This window comes from Indicator indicator, chromosome 21 (assembly GCF_027791375.1).
Source record: "Indicator indicator isolate 239-I01 chromosome 21, UM_Iind_1.1, whole genome shotgun sequence".
Taxonomy (NCBI): Eukaryota; Metazoa; Chordata; class Aves; order Piciformes; family Indicatoridae; genus Indicator; species Indicator indicator.
Genome location: NC_072030.1, coordinates 3690162 through 3712305, shown reverse-complemented (window position 1 = coordinate 3712305; position 22144 = coordinate 3690162). Strand labels below are relative to the sequence as shown.

General features: G+C 43.5%; 1 protein-coding gene across 1 annotated transcript in view; it reads right to left on the bottom strand.

Annotated features, from left to right (window-relative positions):
• Positions 1-5098: 5098 nt before the first annotated feature.
• Positions 5099-22144, bottom strand: part of PRMT3 (protein arginine methyltransferase 3) — a 52221-nt gene continuing 35175 nt past the window's right edge. Inside the window, exons 13-15 of the mRNA XM_054390550.1 lie at positions 12144-12194; positions 11854-11941; positions 5099-5229 (exon numbers count right to left, since the gene is read on the bottom strand). Of these exons, the coding sequence (XP_054246525.1) occupies positions 5120-5229; positions 11854-11941; positions 12144-12194 (249 nt within the window). The 3' untranslated portion in view covers positions 5099-5119. The remainder of the gene's footprint in view (positions 5230-11853; positions 11942-12143; positions 12195-22144) is intronic.

Sequence of the window (22144 nt, the reverse complement as noted above, 5' to 3'; positions counted from 1 at the left end):
CCTGCAGTCAGCAGGGACATCCTCAACTAGATCAGGTTGCTCAGAGCCTTGTTGAGCCCCACCTTGAATATCTCCAGGGATGGGGCCTCAGTCACCTCCCTGGGTAATCCGTTCCAGTGTTCCACCACCCTCATGGTAAAGAACTCGTTCCTCATATCCAATCTAAATCTGCTCTGCTCTCATTTCAAACCATTGCCCCTTGTCCTATAACAGCACCTTTGTTAAACAATCCCCTTCCAGCCTCCTTGTAGGCTCCCTTCAGGTTTCAAACCATTTTGGAAAAAAAAAAAAAAATCTATCCCTTAATTTTGCATAGACCATGACACATCTCAAAATGCCAGAGTGGTAGGGATAAGAAAAAAAAAAATAAAACCAAAAGGGCATCTCCAGACTTGCCTGGAAGAAAAAAATATTTGAAAAGCCTCTGAATTACCACACAGTGCAGGACTGTTTCAGCATCTGCCAGATGAATCCAAGAATCATTTAATTTGGGTTGCAGCTCTCACTTGTGAAAGGCTAACTTCAGTTAGTTTGTTTTCCATGGGACATATTTGCTCCCAACTCAGTTTCCACTGATGTTTTGAGTAGTACCCAAGTGGAAAATAGAATTAACATGTTGAGTAAGCTTTAATTCCCCTTTAATCTGTTATTGCTGTCATTAGGGTCTTTTATTTTACTTTGGCTAATTGTTACAGAACAGCAATAGAAACGTTACAAATCTGTAAGTTGAGTGTTCCCTGGCAGAGTTTTTCCATGGGGTGAATCTTTTTCATGGATCATGGAGGAGCCCAGAGAGTGCTGGAAACTAGAGGCATTAGCAAGCCAAACAAAAATGAATAACACTGGTGCCATTCACAAAGGGATCTAAATGAGGTTTCTATTTTGATACATGAGAATTAGCAAAGCTAATTAAAGAAAAAACAAACACAAAACCAAACTCAAAACTAGGTGGTAGACATCAGGGAACAGCCTGTTCCTCACAGCTTCATGTACTGAGAAAGCTCAGGCTCTTGAAATATTCTCTTAACTTCCTCTTTAAGTGCACAGTACCTCACTAGCAGTAAGGTTTCTTCTTGCCCCTTTGTGCCTTTGCCCCTCAAAAATGCTGCTTCTAAGTGTGAAGTTAATTATCCACCTAAGAATTTTATACAAGCTCAACCCCCAGCAGACAGTACCTGTTTAAACTCTTTCACCAAACCTGGAAAACTGAACCATCTCCAGGTTCCATTCCAACTAGATGAATGTTAACTCCAACAGACTGCTTTTCAACCCCACTCCATCAGCAGCCCTTCTGCCAACCTACCTGCAGTGGTCCTAACATCAAACACAAGCTCTGCTCTGTGTTTCCTCCTCATGGAATGTAGTATTAGGCATTTAACTGGATACAGAACCATAGAATCACAGAATGGCCTGGGTTGGAAGGGAACTCCAAAGGTCACCCAGTCCAACCCCCCCTGCAGTCAGCAGGAGTATCCTCAACTAGACCAGGCTGCCCAGAGCCCTGTTGAGCCCCACTTTTAATATCTCCAGGGATGGGGCCCCAAATCCCTCCCTGGGCAACCTGTTCCAGTGTTCCACCACCCTCATGGTGGAACTTGTTCCTAACATCCAATCTAAATCTGCTCTGCTCTCATTTCAAACCATTGCCCCTTGTCCTATCACTACAGGCCTTTGTAAACAATCCCTTTGCAGCTTTCTTGTAGGTTCCCTTCAGGTTTCAAGTCATTTTGGGGAAAAAAAAAAAAAAATCTATCCCTTAATTTTGCATAGACCATGATACATCTCAAGATGCTAGAGTGGCAGGGGACAAAACAAAAACAAAACCCAAACCAAACCCCAAACCAAACCAAACCCCAAACCAAAAAACAAAACAAAACCAAAACAAACCCAAAGCAAAACCGAAAACAAAACTAAAACAAAACCAAAACCAGCCAAAAAAAAAAAAAAAGAAAAAAAAAAGCATCCCCAGATTTGCCTGGAAGAAAAAAAATAAATATTTGAAAGCCTCTCCACCACTAACAGCATCTGCCAATGCCTGTAACAAACAGAAGGGTAGACAAATCTTTTGTTTCCTATACAAGCTTTGAAAGAGATCCCAGTGATGTGGTTGTGATTTCAGTTTTGTTTGCCTGTGAAAACTCTCACAAGCAGCTGTTGTGTAGTTAATCAATGTTGTAATAGTAGGAAACTGTATTCCCAAACCTGGTTTCTGAAAAACAAAACTATCAGCCTTCACACAAGCCTTCAGTTTCCACTCTTGGATGTTCCAAGTTGCCCTCCCAGTAAGGGTGTGAGCTCTTCCAATGCCTCCAGCAAGTCAGTCACTGCCTGGCTGTGACATTCCCCCAACCTTGGGAAATATCCACTTCAGTAATTTTTTCTTCAAGTAATTTAAACCAAGGACAGAAAAAAATCTTAAGATACATTACCACAGGGAATTTCAGGCACTATTAAACAGAGAAACATCCTTGAAAGAGAAAAAGAACTTGTAAAAACTTACTAGCAGCCTACCTTTTGGAGTTGGCAGCTGAATCTCCCAAACCAGCTTTCTGAATCCTCCATAGAGCTTTCCCTCTTCAAAGCTGAGACTTTGCTTTTTTCTGGATCACAGGAGCTGGGTCTACCTCATTACAGCATACCCCATAAGACTGAATTTAGGAGGTCAAACTAAGAAAAATCCTATTAGAGACCCCAGCATGATGCACACTAAGAGACACTCAGTAAGGAAGGACCAGGAGCATCCAAGTTTGTCTTGCTTAGCTGCCCTCTGATGGGTAGAACCAGGAAGAGTTTTACAGCTTAGGCAACTAAACCTTTCAAAGCACCACAAAGGACAAGGAAGATTAAATAAGCAAAAGATCATTTAAAAAAAAAGGGGGAAAGCCTGTAGTTCAGCATCCATATAGAGGTGGAGCCATGAACATCCATGCTTTTCAGGTGGGGTTATCTTCTAGCACCTAGACTTTGGGCAGAAATGTCCAAGCAGGAGAATGAAGGCCAACCTCCAGTTTTATCTGGATAGTAAAAGTGTTTTTATGACCCACTAGTCAATCTTAATGCCTCTGACCTTGGGCTAAGTACAATATAAATTAGTTAAGCATGAATACAGATTGAGAAGTGAGAATATTCCTTGTGAAAAAGGTTAACTATTGGAGGAAATACTAAAAAAATACAACTTCTGTACATTCAGTGTTCCTCAGATATCCTTACCTTCAGTATTAAGCACAACACAACCACTTATAAGCAATGGAAACACGAATGAGCCACGTGGGAGGACTGCAAAGAAGTTGTCCAAGCAACCAGGGAACAGGTTAGGGAAGTGAAAGCAGAGAGAGAATTAAACTTGTCTAGAGCCATAAAGGGGACTAAGAGTTTCTTCAGGGACATCAGGGCTAGGGAAGATGTGGGGCCTCTCCAAAAGGAGAGCAGAGACCTGATTACAGACAGATATGGAGAAGGCTGAGGTGCTCAATGACTGCTTTGCCTTGGTGTTCACTGGCAGGGGCTCTAGCTGCACCACCAAACTCCAGAAAACACAGGTGGGGAGTGGGCCAAGATCTGCCCACTGTAAGTGAAGAGTGGGTTTGAGACCATCTATAGAACCTGAAGGTGCACAAGGCCTGATGAGATCCACCCACAGGTCCAGAGGGAACTAGCAGATGAAGTTGCCAAACCACTGTCTGTGGTATTTGAAAAGCTGTGGCAGGTCCCTGCTGACTGGAAAGAGGGAAACATCATCCCTGTCATCAATGAGGGAAAAAAGGAGGAACCTTGGATACTGTAGGCCAGTCAGTCTGACCTCTGTGCCTGGCAAGGTCATGGAGCAGATCCTCATTTGTGCCTTCCTCTCAGCCCAAAAATATCTGTAGCAAACATACAAGATCTACAGAACCACATGGCATGGACTTGCTGCTGGTACACCAAAATGGGCTTTGTGGCTACCTCTCCAGTACAGAGCACTGCACTCACATCCCTGATCTTACACAGGACCTCAGCATCCACACCAAGCAGTGAGGGACACCCATGAACTCCAAGAATCAGGGAATTATAGCTGGCTTTCAGCAGTGCTCAGCTGGTTTGGACTTGGTATTAGTGTTGTATCCAAAGTCTAATACAACAAATCCTGATGCTGGTTGTGATGATCATTATTCTAAGTACAGCAATACCCTGTATAAAATCAGCTTTGATGAAAAGCTGTTAACCATCCAGATGATTCAACTTCCTGATTATACCCTTTGAATGGGAGAAGAAGCCAATTCATGTCCCAGCTCCTGGTTCCTGAATTTGAACCCAAATTTAAGTGTGTGGATGTGACTGTAGCCAAAGGGTGGAAGCCTTGAAGCACAAATATTGGAAACTGGAAAGCATAACTTACTGATAAGTACCTAGGTCTGAACCAGACACTGCTACTGGGTGGAGGCCCAGCTGTCAATGCTTGTTGGGATGTTGGCTGAGGCCAGGTGTGGCCCTGGAACACCTTTGTCTCACCACAGCAGCTAGCTGCAGATGACTTCATGCAACAACAAGGGAACTGGCAACTGCATTGCACAACAGCCTTAGTTTCATTTATTCAGATAAATGTAACTTAAACATGGTATCATATTTTAATTACAGAAGTGTAACAAAAATAAAGTCTTTGTTGCTGCAATCCTGCAGCTGGAATTCCAAAACTTATCCCCTCTGGGATTTTCCAGCTACTCTTGAGGCATGCTCATACACAGTTCAGCTTCTTCTGTCCTAAAAAATAAACTAATTCAGAAGGATTTTGTCAGTGGGAGAATACAACATTGAGAGATCATGTTTATTGTGCCTCACAGCAAGCCTTTAATTTATTTTTTTTTGGTCTTTTTTCTCATCTAGCAGTCTCACATAAACCAAAATCCTCTTTCTTGTCTTCCCCCCATCAGGTGGAACAGCTGCTTTTGTCCTCAGCCTCCACACCCCAGTGTGAAAGCATCCAAAGGTATTCTCAGGTCTAGGCAAGCTTTGCATGTCCTGGTGTGTGCAAATGCACACACAGATCCAAGAGCTCACCATGTCTGCATACTTACAAACAGTTATCAACAGCCATACCTAGCATTTAAATTTGACATTTCCCCAAGTTACATGCAGAGAATTTTCACTGCAGGCTGTAGGTCTGCTGCATGTCCTTCACTGCAAGGGTTATGAAGAGGGACCGTGGATCCTTCCTGTTTTTGCGGACTGTGATCTTTCCTCCCAGGGCCTCTCCTGCAAAAGCAAACCAGAAATTAACTATCAACTTAGCTTACTGAGTCACACACAGTAACAACAAAGCTGCTGAAGGGAACATCTCCCTGCGAGGAAAGGCTGAGGGAGCTGGGGCTCTTTAGCTTGGAGCAGAGGAGCCTGAGGGGTGCCCTCATTCCTGTTGATAAAGATGTGCAGGGAGGACAGAGCCAGGCTCTGCTCAGTGATGTCCAGTGATAGGACAAGGGGCAATGGGTGCAAGCTGGAGCAGAGGAGGTGCCACAGGAACAGAAGGGAAAACTTTTTCACTGTGAGGATGACAGAGCCCTGGATCAGGCTGCCCAGAGAGGTTGTGGAGTCTCCTCTGGAGACATTCAAAACCTGCCTGGATGCATTCCTGTGTGACCTGCCCTAGGTGGCCCTGCTCTGGCAGTCCAATGACTGGATGATCTTTTGAGGTCCCTTCCAACCCCTAACATTCTGTGATTCTGTGAAAAATGCCTTATGCTGCAGGAGAAGCTGTTCCCAGTTAATCACAACTAAACATGTCTGCAAGGGTTTCCTTTTCAAAGCTCTAAGCCATGGTCTTGACAACAAACATTAAGGCAAACTAACTGCAGTTAAACCTGGTGAGGTGCTGAGTTATGTCTGCTGCTTTGCTTCTCAGACGACCTGCCCAAAAAGCTGCTATGTCAATTATTTTACTTAAGATTAGGGAATAATACTTTATGCCTTGATACATCAACCTCTCTGTATCTGGCTGAGCTGGGTCTGCATTTCCAAGCACACCCAGGTCTCAGCTGGACAGGTGCTAAGTGCCATTGTGCTACTGCCCCTTCAGCCCTGAACTTCAAATATCAATTAGTTCTCTCCTGAAATGATATATAAGCTCTTTAAATTCTTGAACACAGATTTCCATCCATGAAGTGGGAAAAAAAAAAAACAGAATAGAAAAGGCAAAATATTGCATTTCTTTGGTGAGTATTTGAACAGAAGCAGACTTGCTGGGTAGAAGGACAAGGCAGAGGAAAAAAAGCATTCTGCATCTGGTTCGGGGCAATCCCAGGCACTGATATAGGCTGGGCAGGGACTGGCTTGAGAGCAGTTCTGAGGAGAGGGACTCAGGGGTGCTGGTGGATAAGAAGCTCAACAGGAGCCAGCAGTGAGCACTTGCAGCCCAGAGAGCCAAGCAGAGCCTGGGCTGCAGCAAGAGAAGTGTGGCCAGCAGGGCCAGGGAGGGGATTCTCCCCCTCTGCTCCACTCTGCTGAGACCCCACCTGGAGTACTGCATCCAGTTCTGGAGCCTCTGTTACAAGAAGGATCTGGAGGTGCTGGAAGGTGTCCAGAGAAGGGCCACAAGGATGAGCAGAGGGCTGGAGCTACTCTGCTCTGGAGACAGACTGAGAGAGTTGGGGTTATTCAGTCTGGAGGAAAGAAGGCTCTGTGGAGACCTTCTTGTGGCCTTCCAGTAACTGAAGGGGGCTACAAGAAAGCTGGGGAGGGACTTTTTAGGGTGTCAGGGAGTGATAGGACTGGGGGGAATGGAGCAAAACTATAAATGGGTGGATTCAGATTGGATGTTAGGAAGAAATTCTTCCCCATGAGGCTGGTGAGACACTGGCACAGGTTGCCCATGGAGGTGGTGGAAGCCTCATCCCTGGAGGTTTTTAAGGCCAGGCTGGATGTGGCTCTGAGCAATATGATGTAGTGTGAGGTGTCCCTGCCCATGGCAGAGGGGTTGGAACTGGATGATCCTTGAGATCCCTTCCAACCCTAATAATTCTATGATTCTATAATTACAGTCTCTCCTCAGCTAGGACAATTAATCTATAGTTTGAGCACACAGATTTTCAGAACTGCTACAAAGTGAAATTTTGGATATATTTTAACATCTATAGTAACGCTTTTTAAACCACTCAAGCATGTCTAAAAAGCTTGAATTAATCCCTACTTCAATCTTACCATTTAAAACATTCATAGGAAGCAACAAAGTAAAAAATTTACACAGAATTTCAGAAATGATAGCTGACTTGATAGAACAGAACCCTCAGATTCTGTTTGTGAAGGCAGCTCATGAAACAAAGCATTTCATTTTTCTGTTTCCTGGGCAGTAACTATACACTAAACCTGCCTTTCTAAACAGCCTTTTCAGAGGGCTGAAGCAAACAGCAGCAGTGCAAGCAAGTAACAGAAAGGCAATTCTGAACAATTAATCAATGTCATGTAGATAGAAAATGACTGATGTTTTCCCCCCCTTTTGCTGTCCTGTGAGCTGCCTGGAGGAAGCTGTCTCTGGGACCCAGCTGCATCACCTTGCTCTTATCACGCTCAGCTGAATGCAAGTAAACCACACAGTGCCATTGCAGTTTGATTAGGACAAAACTGAATCCATTACCATCCCCTCCCTGCATTTTTATTATCCCTTGGGGAGCCCTGAAATTTGTCCCCAAAAAGAACAAAAAACCCCAAAACAAACAAACAAACAAAAAAAACACCAAAAAACCAAAAACCAACCGTCCAAAAGCATTCAGCAGGAACGCTGCACAAGCTTGCTAGCACAGGAAGAAAAAATGCACTCACCCACTGCCAAATCACAGATGTCTACAGTAGACCCAATACATGTGCTCTGAACACCCAAATAGTTCATTTTGGTTCTGACTTATGGTCAGTGAAGCTGTAAGCAACTGCATCTTTCACTTCTTTGTGCAAGACATTCATCCATCAGGCAAGCCCACAGGCTGGGAGCAAAGCATCCAGCTCTGGAGCCCTCAATACAGGAAGGAAATGGACCTGATGGAGCAGGTCCAGAGGAGGGCCACTATGCAAGAGAGGTCCAGCATGCAAGTGAAGGAATGCAGTTCTCAAAAGCATTACTCCAGAAGAGCTGGCTGTGAGGTAGTTTCCATATACAAAACAGAGCAAGACAAAAAGCATTTGCATTGGGACCAAGAGCATTTCCCTTGAACTCAGTAACTCATTCTTAATCCTCCCATTTCACCTTCTTAAAGTGCAGGCACTTGCAGCTGTACCCAGGCTGACACTTCCCACTTGGCCATGTCTCTCACCATATCCCCAAGCCAGTAAGATCCAATGAGAGCAGCAATCACTGCCTTTTGGTATTCCCCATTTGATCTAGGCCAGACTTCTTCCACCAGCTGGCTACTTCTATAAACCAAGCAGCTGTTTGCCAGCTCCTTCTTGTCACACTGCTGTTCAGCCTCCTGTGAAGTTCTGCCTTTTCCTTTTCTGCTCTGTGTATGCTCTCTGAAGAGCTTCTGTACCCAAGTGGCAGTTTCTACTCCCAAACTACAAACCAGGCTGCTGCAAAGGAGTTTGCACAGGCAGCTGAGTAAGGTAAGAGCCTTCTGTGGCTGCCTAAGACAATGTGCACACACTGCAGGTGACCAAGATTCCAAAGGCAGCTCAGGTACCAGAAGCACTTGTCACAGGGAACAGTAATGGCCAGATACGTGGTCCTCCAAAATGCATGGCTGCAGTAACCAAACTCACTCACCTAGAACTAGGTTTAACTCACTGATTTTGTAGTAGAGATCCTAAACTGTGCACCCTTGCCCCAATCTTTTCCTCTCACTACCTGGAACCAAATTCTCAGAAAACTAGAGTGTTGCTGTATGAGCCACATGCACCTGAAGCTGCAGCACTTGCCAGGTGGGGCACACAGAACAGCACAAGAAGTCCATTCAAGTTTTCCTGTCTAGGTACAGAACTTTCAGTATTTTTCAGTAAGATAAACCAGCCATGGGATGAGAGTCTCTAAATTTAGTGCCTCAAACATTTTCCAAAAGTCAAGAGGATGATTTTAAACTGCAGATTTCATAGAATGTTAGAATGGGTTGGGCCAGAAGGGACCTCCAAAGGTCATCCAGTCTGACCTCCCCACAGTCAGCAAGGACATCCCCAACTCAATCAGGTTGCCCAGCGCCTCGCTGAGCCTCACTTGGAATATCTCCAGGGAAGGAGCCTCAACTGCCTCCCTGGACAACCTTTTCCAGTGTTCCACCACTCGTAGCAGAGTTTCCAACCCCCTGATCATTTTCATGGCCCTCTTCTGGACCCACTCCATCAGGTCCATCTCCTTCCTACATTGAGGGCTCCAGACCTGCACACAGTACTCCAGGTGAGGTCTCCCCAGAGCAGAGTGAAGTTGCAGGATCACCTCTCTGGATCTGCTGGTAGCACTGCTTTTGATGCAGCCCAGGCTGCAAGTGCAAGTTTCAAAGCTACAATGTCAGACACAGAAGATTTAGTGTGCTCTCCAAATCCAAATGCTAACAATTAGTAAATCTGAAAAGCAGGCATCAGTTTTGGAGGTACTGCTTGTAAGCAAACAAGTGACAGCTTTCTGCAGACACCATGTTGCAGCTGCAGACAGGCAAAACAGACACTAAAATCTCAACCTGGAACCTAATTATCCAACTGGGATGCACAAGATGGAAGTATTTCAGTAGAAGACTGAACCATTCAGACAGATTGATTGTGCTGGTGTCATTTTCTCACTTTTTACAAAGCTCTCTAGGTAGATAAAAGAACATTTTTCAGTTTGCAACTTTATAGCTACCCAGTTATGGATACCGGGGAGTTAAGGACAATCAAGGATTTTACAGGGGCTTAGTCATGTCAGTTCTACTTCAGCTGTGCTGTGCTAGCCCCTTGGAGCACCACAGAAAGACAAATCAAGGTTTTATTTCCACTGCAATGCAATAGTAAGAACACAAAACACCAACAAGATGCTGGTTTACTGCTAATAGGCTCTGCCTGCATATGGGTTTGGGTTTGACCTTAATGCACTGTTACTGAAAAGATTCTGTGGACCCCTTAAAGTGCTCACAATAATTATTTTACTTGTCTAGTAAATGCTTGAGACAACTAAATGAGAATTATATTCTGTATGTATTTTTTTTTTGTTTATGTAACTTAGCAGGCATACTTCAACAAACAACAGAAAAGTATTTCTGTTTGGACCATTAATAAGAAAAAGATACAGCTTTGGCATCTCAATTTCAATTTTCAAAATAAAGACATTTTCCAGCTATAAAAGGGCTAAGTGAAGCCTTGGATACTGCAGGGAGTCTACAATTCAATATTCTTTTGTCTGAGAAAACCCAGTTCTTCTGGCAATATCATCTGGTTTCTTTCTCTAGGTTCTTCAACTTTACTGCTTGCTAAGCAGTTAAAACATATCCAACATGCTGACCCTAGTCTCTTTTACTTCACTGTACAGTACCTTCAGGTCTCTCATCACAGTCTGTGAGGAAAGAAATCAGCTTTTCAGAAAGCATCAGTAGTAAGAAGCTATCCCCCTCCCCCCCCCATTACATCTAAACCAAGTCAACAGAAATTTTCCATTAAGACTACACAGAAAGCTGTCTACCATAAGCAGGAGCCAAGCTGAAGCTCAGTAGCAAATCAGAAGTATTAATTAGGTGTGACTTCCACTGTCTCACTCTCCAGATCCCTGGCCCTAGTGTAAACCTCTCCCACTTCACCCCAGAGACTGCAAACCCTGCACAGGTGGCGTAGGCTGTGGCAGGAATGGCAGAGGAGGGAGGATCAGTTGCAAGCCCCATCCTTTGGCTTGCAATGGCTTGATTCTGTTAATAGTTAGAGATCAAAACATTCAGTCTTTTTTATGGCTGAGAAAATAGATCTGTTTTTACAACAAACAGCCTGGCATCAACCAGCTGAGAAAATGAGCTAGTTCACACTGCAGAACAAAACAATTTTGCCATGGCATAAAAGGAGCTTTTTCTTGTTAAATACCCAACAAGTTCAGATATCTGTAAGCTCAACCTCTTTTACAGAGCAAATCCAAATACAATCAGTGCTTTATAACCACTTCAGGCATATCTCCAAAAGCAATAAAGCATATGATAGAGACTTTTAAGTCAGCCTCACTGTTTTCCTCAGAATTAGAAACCTGAAGGCACCATTTTTCTTTACTGGGGGACAGAAACATCCACTGCCCTGTCTGAAAGATGCTTCAAGACAAGCAAATTTTTAAAATGCATTTTATACCACCAAATTCTTCTTCCATAACCTATTAAGATACTGAAAGCAAATGAGATTTGTTGTGGGAATCATCTTAAGAAAGCTGAGCTAATAAAGAGAAAGGCAGGAGTGAAGGCAAAAGAAATCTTGAAGGTCAGCTGGGTTGTGTTCACTGCTTCGAAGCACACTGTTTCTGGGGTTGTCTTCAGAAAGTCACTGCACCTAGACTACAATTCTAGAGGCAGGCACACCTCCCAGTAATTTCACACATTTGGTAAATGTCAAACGATCTATGCAATATTAAATAATGTGCATATTGTAACAAATGTCATGGCACTTAGAAAAAAAAAAAAGGCATCTCACTTCACACTGTGACATTGAAATTTAATGAGTTGCAGCAAGGAGAACTTAGTCTTGTCTAGAGAAAGAAACTGAACAGCACACAAGCCAGGTACAAATGCACCAATGTATATGTGCACCCCAAGGAGTGACAGGACCTAGGAATATGCAGCTGGCAGATTTATTTACTAATTCTTTTCAACACTTACCTCCCTTTAGAAGCAATTTTTGTTTAAATTTAATGATAACAGCAGTGTAATGCAACTATTGGTGTACCACAACTGAATTTAAACATACCTGCTTCTACAGGAATTGGTTTCTCCAGGAGAAAAACTGTCTGTTTCCAGTGTGTTTTGGTACACTGGGGACCAGTTGAAAACAAGACCTGCAGTGGAGAAGTTCAAGAGTTTGATTAAGAACAACATTTTTGATATCACACCACATCAATCAATTACCAAACACATGCACGTGAAGGGTTTGCTAGAGCAAAAAGAGACCCACTGCCAAACACCTTGAGGCAGAATAAAATGCAAACCCACCCTCATGTCTCAAAGGCATTTTTCAAATGCTTAACCCCAAAGACTCACCTTCTTGTGACAGTTCTTCTCAAAAAATATATCAAAATAACCAGCAATTGCCTATTAAGAGAAAAGAAAAAGAGGTAAATGCACCTAAAGGAGTAATAGTGACACTCAGATAAAGGTCAATCATTAATATATACATTTATTGTGATTTCTACTCCATTTCAAGCCTTTACTAAGTGGGATGAGCTTAGACTGATGCTAGAAATCTTAAGACAAAAATATTACCTGCCATCACACCTCCGAGAGTGTTCAGCCCATCGGAACAGCCTTCTATGACACATCCAATTTTAGTCTGAGTTTCCAAGGTAAGCCCCACACCCTAACTACACCTAGAACCACCTATTTAGAAAAAAAGTCATTTAGATATCCATGAAATCCAATCCTTGTCCCTAAGGCACACTACACAGACAGGCAGTAGAAGGCACTCTGCATGACACGTTCACTTTGCATAGCTTAACACTGTTTGCCACAAAAGCTCCCTCTGAACACGCACAGAGGCAGGTAACATTTTCCTTCCTCTGCTGCACACACAGATAAGGAAAGATTCACAGATGCTTCATGGTGCCCTTTGCAGCAGTTAATAGCTTCTAATAGTAACTCTCCACAGGATTCCTTGGAACAGTTCTTCCATCCCTCCTGCCATCCCACTCCTAACCTCTGAAAGAGCCTCTCTCTTCATTGCAGAATTCATCAGTGGGACTTTCCTTCCAGCTTGAAGAGGGAAGTACAGAACATCTGCACACCGAACAGTATAGCCACACTGTTAGTTACACAGACTTAATTCTGCTCTGCTTTTTGGACAAAAAATGCTTGTGAGCGTCCCAGAAATTCAAAGAATTCAAATACTCAACTGGAAGATGTTAATAAGAAACATGCCAGTTTCACCTCTGAAATCCTATCCATGCTCACCTTGATCTGCTTTCTACCATCTCTTATGAAAAGGCTAAAGCACATCCAGGGGCAAAGGCAGTTCTGCTTTTCTGTTACATGTCAGCCTGAAGAAATGACTCAGAACAGAGCTTTTGAGTCACCCCAGCTACAGCAGCTGGGGACTGTCTATCTCTGTGACAGAAGGAAGGGATTCTCCCCACGTCAGCTATAGCACATTCAAACAAGGCATGCACCAGCTCACTGCAACAGCTGATGATATCCTTCCTCTCCCAGCTCCAGTGTTTTTCTCCTGCTCTAAGACTAGGGAGTTGGTTGTTCTCAAGAGTTACAAAGGACAAGCTCTGTAGCTTGCCCTTCATATTGACTCAAAATAGTTGAGGGGAAAAAAAAAAAAAAAAGTCAAACATGCTTCCAAACTTAAGGTAACAAACTGAATGGCAGAGGGCTTTATGAAATGTGTCACCTGGATGGTACACAAACCCTTCTGCTCTTTTTCCTCTCTAGTCTAAATCCAGAACAGATTTCGCCCATATAGTGCTGAAGACAAGCAAGCTCAGTCTGTGTTGAAGCCACTGTTCTGAGGGATGTGTGCAGAGTGCAGGATTCCTTAGCTGACCAATTCCTTAGCATGCTGCAGAGAGCAAAACAATCACATTCCATGTGTGCCAAGAACAACAGCCTCATGTTGGCATCCCTGGATTGGGGCTGCTGAAGCCACCTCCTTGACATTCTGGCACCTCTTGCTGGGAAAAGATTTTAGCTTACACATGTAGTTGGGTTTTACTGGCTAAGGGATTGATACCAAAGAGTATAAAAACAGCCACTCTGAGCTACAGTCACTTGGGTTAGGGACTTAGGTTAGGAACGGATTGGGGGGTTAGGGCTTTGCTAGGGACTTCTGCTTCTGTTAGTTAACTGCTTCTGGCAAGGGCTTTGGTGTAGGGATGCTGCCAGGGATATGCTCAGGACTTCTGTTAGCTGCTTCAGCTGTTAAGGGCTTCCAGGACTACTTCTGTAAGTGCAACTCTGAGACTCTGTAATGCTGGAGATTCTCCAGCAAGGAATGTCTTGCATGACTGTCCAGTTACACCCAGGAACCCAGACATGTTCAATTCTTAATTAAAGCATACATGATTTAGTATATGCTCTGCAGAAATAAGCAATTTGAAGTTGTATTTGGATATGTCAAAATCAGGAAGGCTTCCAAGAGCATCTCAGCTTTAAAATAATCACTTTCTAGGAAAGAAAAAGCAGAAAGATACTATGAATGATAACTTTTTAATCAAATGAGTTCCTCAGTTCTCTTCCTCAGCTGTCACATTTTTAAGCTGTTTCACTTCAGATTTCTCTTGATTTTCTGCTCTTAGTTTCCCTGTTCTCACATCTGTTCTACAGTTTTCTCTTAGTATTTTAGACAAACAGGATTTCCAGAATTACTCATTTGTAAGTCTGTAGATGTCTTGAACTCATTCTTTTGCTCTCTAGAGGTGAAGAGGAACATGAACGGGGGAAAAAAATAGATTCTGTGTGTTTTTTCCAACAGTAAATTTGATCTGATTGCAAATTACTAATTCATCATCTTTCCTAATAGTAAATAGTACTGTCAGTAAAACTTCCATCACACCCTAATACATATGGATCAGACAAAAAAGCTTCATTTTATAAAATGCAAACCTTAAATTCACTAAGAACTTCTGGGAGAACTTCTGAGATTCTCTGTTCTCTGCATTTCTGGAATCTGGTTGCTATATGGCAAAGGGGTTCGTGCCTCCATCTGTCACCCAGTGGCTCCCAAATTAGGAGGGAGCAACACCCCTGGATTAGCTTTTCCATCCAAGGGAACTCCAGATAAGCCTGGAAAATTCTACATTCCCATGTGGGCAAAGAGTCTTAAAAAAACCCAAACAAAACAAAACAAAACAGAAGCAAGGAGACAGTGAGGAACCTTTGTGACAAATGAGCACCAGGTGTTGGCAATAGTGACTCTTCTGTCCCTTAGGCATAGTCCTATCACTCAATGCTGAGAATCTCATTCCCAGCCTTGTCTCCAGTATGTCTTTTTGAGTAAAGGTTTTGACAAAGTTTTATTGACCCATCAGACTACTCTTCTTGATGCACAATCTTTTTTGGATGTCAGAGATCTGCTAAGTCAAAAATATTCTTCAGTCATCAGGTCAATACTGTTGATATGTTTACAAATAAGACCTAGGGTATAATTACTGGAGAAAACAAGGTTGCAACAACAAAAATACATTAAGAATTGAGGAGGGGAAAAAACCCTGGCTTCCAGAGAAAACAAGACAGTAAAGCTACAGTTTGGATCAGAAAGGTAAAAGCTGCAAGTAGACATATCAGAAAGGAGGTGGTAGCAAGGTGGGGGGGCTCTGTTCCCCCAAGTAACAAATGATGGGTCAAGAGGAAACAGCCACAGACTGCATCAGGGGTGGTTTAGATTGGATATTAGGAAAAACTTCTTCCCCAAGATGAAATTTCAATTTCAGGCTGCCCAGGCAAGTAGTGCAACCACTATCCCTGGAGATACTTAAAAGATGTGCAGACACGGTGCTTAGGGACATGGTCTAGTGGTGGAGTGACAGTGCTGGGCTAGTGGTTGGACTTCATGATCTGAAAGGTCTTTTCAACTTAAATGACTCCATGTCACCAGCAAAGTATTCCTGACATGTTAACTTGTTTCTAGAATTCATTATAGAATCATAGAATGGTTTGGGTTGGAAAGGACCTCCAAAGTTCATCCAGTCCAACCCCCCTGCAGTCAGCAGGGACATCCTCCACTAGATAAGGTTGCTCAGAGCCTTGTTGAGCCCCACCTTGAATATCTGCAGGCAGGAAGCCTCAACTACCTCCCTGGACAACCTGTTGCAGGGTTCCAGCACCCTCATGGTGCAGAACTTGTTCCTAACATCCAATCTAAATCTGCTCTTCTCTCATTTCAAACCATTGCTCCTTGTCCTATCACTTCAGGCCTTTGCAAACAGTCCCTCTGCAGCCTTCTTGTAGCCCCCTTCAGGTACTGGAAGGCTGCACTCAGGTCTCCCCAAAGCCTTCTCCAGGCTGAACAACCCCCAGCTCCCTCAGCCTTCACTACTTTTCGGTAGTTTTGTGCTGAAATACACGTTACAGATCTTTTATACTTAGGCACACTTCAGTGAAACAGTTCTGTAAAAGTGAAGTTGAAAACATTTTCTTTTTATTTCACTCTTGAACACTACCACAAATTGCAGCAGCTACAAGAATCAATCACTAACTTCTATTAAACATGCAAGGCTACAAAGAAAGACATTTCCAGCGTTTACAGCTTGAAGGAAGATTAAGTTCTCTCTCCTTGTAAAATGTAACACATGCAGCTAAGCAGAAAAATATGAGAGGGGGAAAAAAAAAAGTCACTTCCAAGTGGCATAGCAGAAGCAACCACAGACAGAAGTATATTAAAATGCAATATAAGGCTGGCCAGGTTTTTATTAAAAGGTGGCATCTTTTTTTTTTTTTTACAAGAAGTCAAACTCCAGAAAAGGAACAAGTAAAAAACACCTTAAAATTCCAGATTGTTTTACAACTGCTGCCCTGGATTTCTTGTTTGTTTGTGCTGTTGGTTTTTTTTTTTTTTTTAAAGCATACCTTATTTCTTCCATTGCAGTTTTCCTCATCTTTTATGCTCCACCTTTGACAGCCTATTTATAACCTCACTAATGACTAATCAGCAAGAACTTAAGGCTTCTCTGGGAGAATCTTTCAAGTGCCAGCCTCCTGAATACCAGGAAAGAGGAAAACAAAAATAATGACTTCTAGGCTGATAATAAATAACTGCAACTCCAACCTGACACATGCTCTAGCCTCAAAGGATGTTAAATATTAGGAAACACTGCAGAAATATTATTCTTCCTGTTTGCTAACAAATTGCCAAGAGAAAAGCAGAGCTATGAGGACAAAAAACTCAACCCCCAAACCCAGCCTCCATACTTACCCAGGGAACTAAGAAGGTTAAATAACAAACTAAGGAAATAATTAAGAAGAGATGTACATTACTGAGGCTGCAAAGCATCACCCCATAAAGGTCAAAGAGTTCACTCAACTAAGAGTAAAATATTCCTGAAATCACACAGTAGCAGCCACTAACTTCCACCCCATTTTGCCAAACCCAAATTCTGATGAAGGGTTCACGTGAAGTATCTTAAGGTCTGCACCCATCACTGAGGGTTTCTAAGGTATTCATGGAAACATATGAAATAACTGTAACCCAAGCATGTCCTCCCAGGAAGATTTGCTGGTCTTAAACACATTTTTCTTCCCTCCCAGACAAATGAGTTTGAGCCTTTTCCTTTCCCCATTATTCATGTAACATGTACCAAATACATTAAAATCACAGAGTGATTTAACATGTGTAATAGATGAGTATTAGTATATCTATATTAGTAAATATTAGTATTAGTATCCTCTCCCACTTGGAGCCCTTAGCTGAAACAGGAAGAAGAGTCTACATTTTAAATCAAATATAGCTGAACACTAAGGCTTTCCTTTTTTTTTTCCTGAAGAAAATGGCTGGCTGTGCATGCAGCATTTTAACAGGATAAAACAAATGAGACTGCTTGATTCCTTCTGAGAACTCGTAAAGCCAACCTTACCAATTCACTTAGGAACAAGGAAATTAAAAATTATCATCATTGCTATCACCTACAGTGAGCAATTTATCATTCCTGCTCTTCACTAGTATCATGTTCCAACAGTGAGTGGCTACAACAAATACAATTAGACAGCTGGCCACAGAAGTGGGAGATAATGTGCTTTTGATGGAGTTTATCCAAGCATGGAGATGGAATGTTTGTCATCCACGCAGCAGAGCTGCTGCATTTTTATCACAGGGAAAAGAAACCCCTTGCTATCCAAACCCCAACATTTTTGTGTTTTAAGAAGACTAAGAAGCTGGAGATCACTGTAGAGGAGGCTACCAATAATTAAACAGGTAAGAAGGACAAATTCTGTTTTGTAACAAGATAAAGCACTCTTTCCTTTGAACAGAAACTGGGCATTCTAGGTGTCTTTAACTGTACCCCAAGCTGGGCTCTCAACTTCCAGCTTAAAATATTTAGTTTCTCACCTGAGGCTGGAATTAAAGGCTTATATGCTAATGCTTACTACTGGCTCCCAAGTGGCAGAGTGGACATGAAGAAATGAAACAGTCCAGCATTTATGATGATTTTTAACAAACAAAGAATCCTCCTTAGTCAAAATTTTCTCCAGTCATCTCAACTTCCTTTATCCTCCTGAAGATTTTAATACATCAGTGACTTCCTCTGGCTCATGATCCTTCTTTCAGCCCCCTCCCTCCTCCCTCCCACTTTTTATACAAATCCCCTGCTCTTTTACAAGATCTCCTGGGAGCAATGAAGAGATACTGCCATTTTCCTCCCACGGAATATGGGTCTTCAGCTAGGAAAGATCAACCTTGATGGACTCCCAGGGGAAACGCTCACAAACAAAAGAGGAAAGTTTGTCAATTGATTTCTACATTGAGAGTAATCACCATTATATTTTATCTCAAAAGCTCACACAGTGATCAGCCCAGGATACAATTAATGGAGTATTTTCCTAGCAGCACCCACAAACTGATATTAGCCAGATGCTTCATTAAAATCAGCAGTGACAAACCCTAGCTCTTTACTAGGAAAATGCACTTTTCCAGGCTAATTAGATTTATTTTTGGTCATTACCTTTGAACGAAATCAAGTCAACTCACACTGCAAGTGCTTTGAAACAATTTATGTAATGGTTCCATGCAACTGTTTCATGCTTTGAAAAATCTTCAACCTCTGAAAGCTAAAACAATGATAAATAAACTTAATGCTAGAAGGTACTGCTTTTTGGTAAACCACAGGAGGGCTAGAAGAAAAAGCCACAGAAAGAATGTGTGCTCTGAAAAAAAAGCCTTGGCAATGCTCCCAGTACATTCTGAAAGACAAAGCACCACAGACAAGGTCCCATTGGAAATGTTTATGTGTTTTACTCAGTCTTTCCAGGTGCAGTAGGAATTTTCTTCTTCAAGACTTAATTGATTGAACACCTGGAAGAAAAATCTATGCAGAGGAATAAGCTTTTTTTTTTTTTAAGGATATGATTCAAGAAATGCTTTCCAGGATCATCTGCAGCACACTTAGGATGCACCTACAGAGACACATCAGGCTGACCTGCTATGACCATGACTCAATCAATACTCTACTCAAGTTCACCCTCCTAGGTGAAACTTTCCTATATCCTTCATGAAATCCTCCCAGAAGTGTTCTCCAGAACAATTTACAAGAACAGAAACTGAGTACAGGGAAATTCAGAAGAGGTAAACCTCTCTGATGGGAATGAAAATAAACACAGAATTTCAGACAGTATCTACACAAGGGAGAAAAAAAAAAAACCAAACAAACAAAAAACAAACAAGAAAACCCTCAAACAAACAAAACCACCACAAACCAAACAACAAAACCCCAAATCAGCACCACCCCCAAAACCTGACAACAGTAAAAAAAGCAACCAGCAACCCAAAACCTGAGGGACAACTAAGGTCAGATTTTAGAGGCATTTAACATCTTGCCACAGAAATGAGAAGTGCAGCCTCTGCTGCCTGAGGGGTCCTGGGGGTGTTCCAAGTCATAATCAAAGCAAATGTGTTGATGAGCTGGTAAAAAGACTGCATTATGGCTCTGACTCCTGCCAGCTTTTACAACTTGCTGCCCTGTTACCAAACACATGCAAACAGATTGATGGGAGGAAGCAAACAACCCCAACATGGATAATGCCTCCAAGGATGTCAGCTGAACATTCAGCTCTTGAAAGATTAACTATATGTTGCATCGAACAATCAAGGAAACCACAGCTCTTCTGAGTACTTGCTAAATTATTTTCCACCAGGGCCAAACTTCTGCAAATCCAAGCTGGGCAACAGCAACCAGGCAATCCATGCTGCCCCCACATGTGCATGTGAGAATGTCTACAGCATACTCCTCTGCAACCAGGCACAAGTGGAAAGCAGCAGCATGGAACCCCCCTCCCTGATCTGCAGTAGGATGTACAACAGCACTAACACATTGCTGTTCACCTAAGCTTTCCATTTGTTTAGGAGTTCAAGCCAGAGCACTTAACAGAGGAGGTCCCTGCATCTGGATCAGGCTAAACCCAGACACAAATCCAGGCTGGCTGCAGAGAGGGTTGAGGGTAGCTCTGAAGAAGAAAAAAACCGACCAATCAAAAAACCAAACCAAACCAAAAATCCACAAAACAAACAGATAAACAAAAACCCCCACAAAGAAAAATAAAACATAAAACCAAAACCAACCAAACAAAAAACCCACAAACTTGGGAGTATTGATTGATGAGAAGCTGCCCATGAGCCAGCAGTGCCTTCAGGCAGCCCAGAAGGCAGCTGTGTGCTGGGCTGCATCACGAGGAGTGTGGGCACAGGGCAAGAGAAGGGATTCTGTACATTTATTCTACTCTAGTGAGACCCCACCTCCAATACTGTGTCCAGTTCTGGTGTCCCCAGCAGAAGAAGGGTACAGAGCTGTTGGAGAGTGTCCAGAGGAGGGCCACAAAGATGATCCAAGGGCTGGAGCACCTCTACTATAAGGATAGGCTGAGGGAGCTAGGGTTGTTCAGCCTAGAGAGGAGAAGGCTCCAGGGGACCTGAGGAGAAGGCTCCAGGGGACCTGAGGAGAAGGCTCCAGGGGACCTGAGGAGAAGGCTCCAGGGGACCTGAGGAGAAGGCTCCAGGGGACCTGAGGAGAAGGCGCCAGGGGACCTGAGGAGAAGGCTCCAGGGGACCTGAGGAGAAGGCTCCAGGGGACCTGAGGAGAAGGCTCCAGGGGACCTGAGGAGAAGGCTCCAGGGGACCTGAGGAGAAGGCTCCAGGGGACCTGAGGAGAAGGCTCCAGGGGACCTGAGGAGAAGGCTCCAGGGGACCTGAGGAGAAGGCTCCAGGGGACCTGAGGAGAAGGCTCCAGGGGACCTGAGGAGAAGGCTCCAGGGGACCTGAGGAGAAGGCTCCAGGGGACCTGAGGAGAAGGCTCCAGGGGACCTGAGGAGAAGGCTCCAGGGGACCTGAGGAGAAGGCTCCAGGGGACCTGAGGAGAAGGCTCCAGGGGACCTGAGGGCCTTGCAATACCTGAAGAGATCCTACAGGAAGGATGGAGAGAGACTTTTCATAAGGATGTCTAGAGACAGGACAAGGAGGAATGGTTTGAAGCTGATGGAGAGCAGGGTTAGACTGGAGCTGAGGAAGTTCTTCACTACAAGGCTGGTGAGACTCTGGAATAGGCTGCCCAGAGAGGTTGTGGATGCCTCCTCCCTAGAGATGTTTAAGGGACAGATTGAATGAGACCTTGAGCATCCAAGTCTTGTTGAGAGGTGTCCCTGCCTGTGGTGGGGAGGCTGGAGTAGATGATCTCTGAGGTCCCTTCCAAACTAAGCTATTCTTCTTAGAGCCACGAGGATGATTAAGGGATTTGAGCATCTCCCCTATGAAGAGAGAGTGAGATCCTTGGGGCTATTTAGTCTGGATAAGAGAAGACTGAGAGGGGATCTGATCAATGCCTATAAAAATCTGAGGGGTGGGTGGCAAGTGGAGGGGGCCAGGCTCTTTTCAGTGGTTCACAGTGATAAGACAAGGAATAACAGGTTCAAACTTGAACATAGAAGATTTCACCTCAACATGAGGAGAAACTTCTTTACAGTGAGGGTGATGGAGCACTGGAACAGGCTGCCCAGGGAGTTTGTGGAATCTGCTTCTCTGGAGACTTTCCAAACCCACCTGGATGCATTCCTGTGCAGACTACCCTAAGTGCTCCTGCTCTAGCAGGGGGGTTGGACCTGATGATCTCTTGAGGTCCCTTCCAACCTCTGCTATACTCTGAGACTGTGATTCTATGAGTCTGGTTCTGACTGTAACACTGGTCTGAAGTGAACACTTGTCTGCTGATGGTAAGACCAGGCCTACCACAACCAAAGAGGTTTTCCACACTTTCATGGCACAGAGTAGGCTGAGAAAAAGCTGCTTTGAAATGCACTTTAGGTTATGAGCTAAAAACTTGTGACATATAGAAGTGTCTGACTAC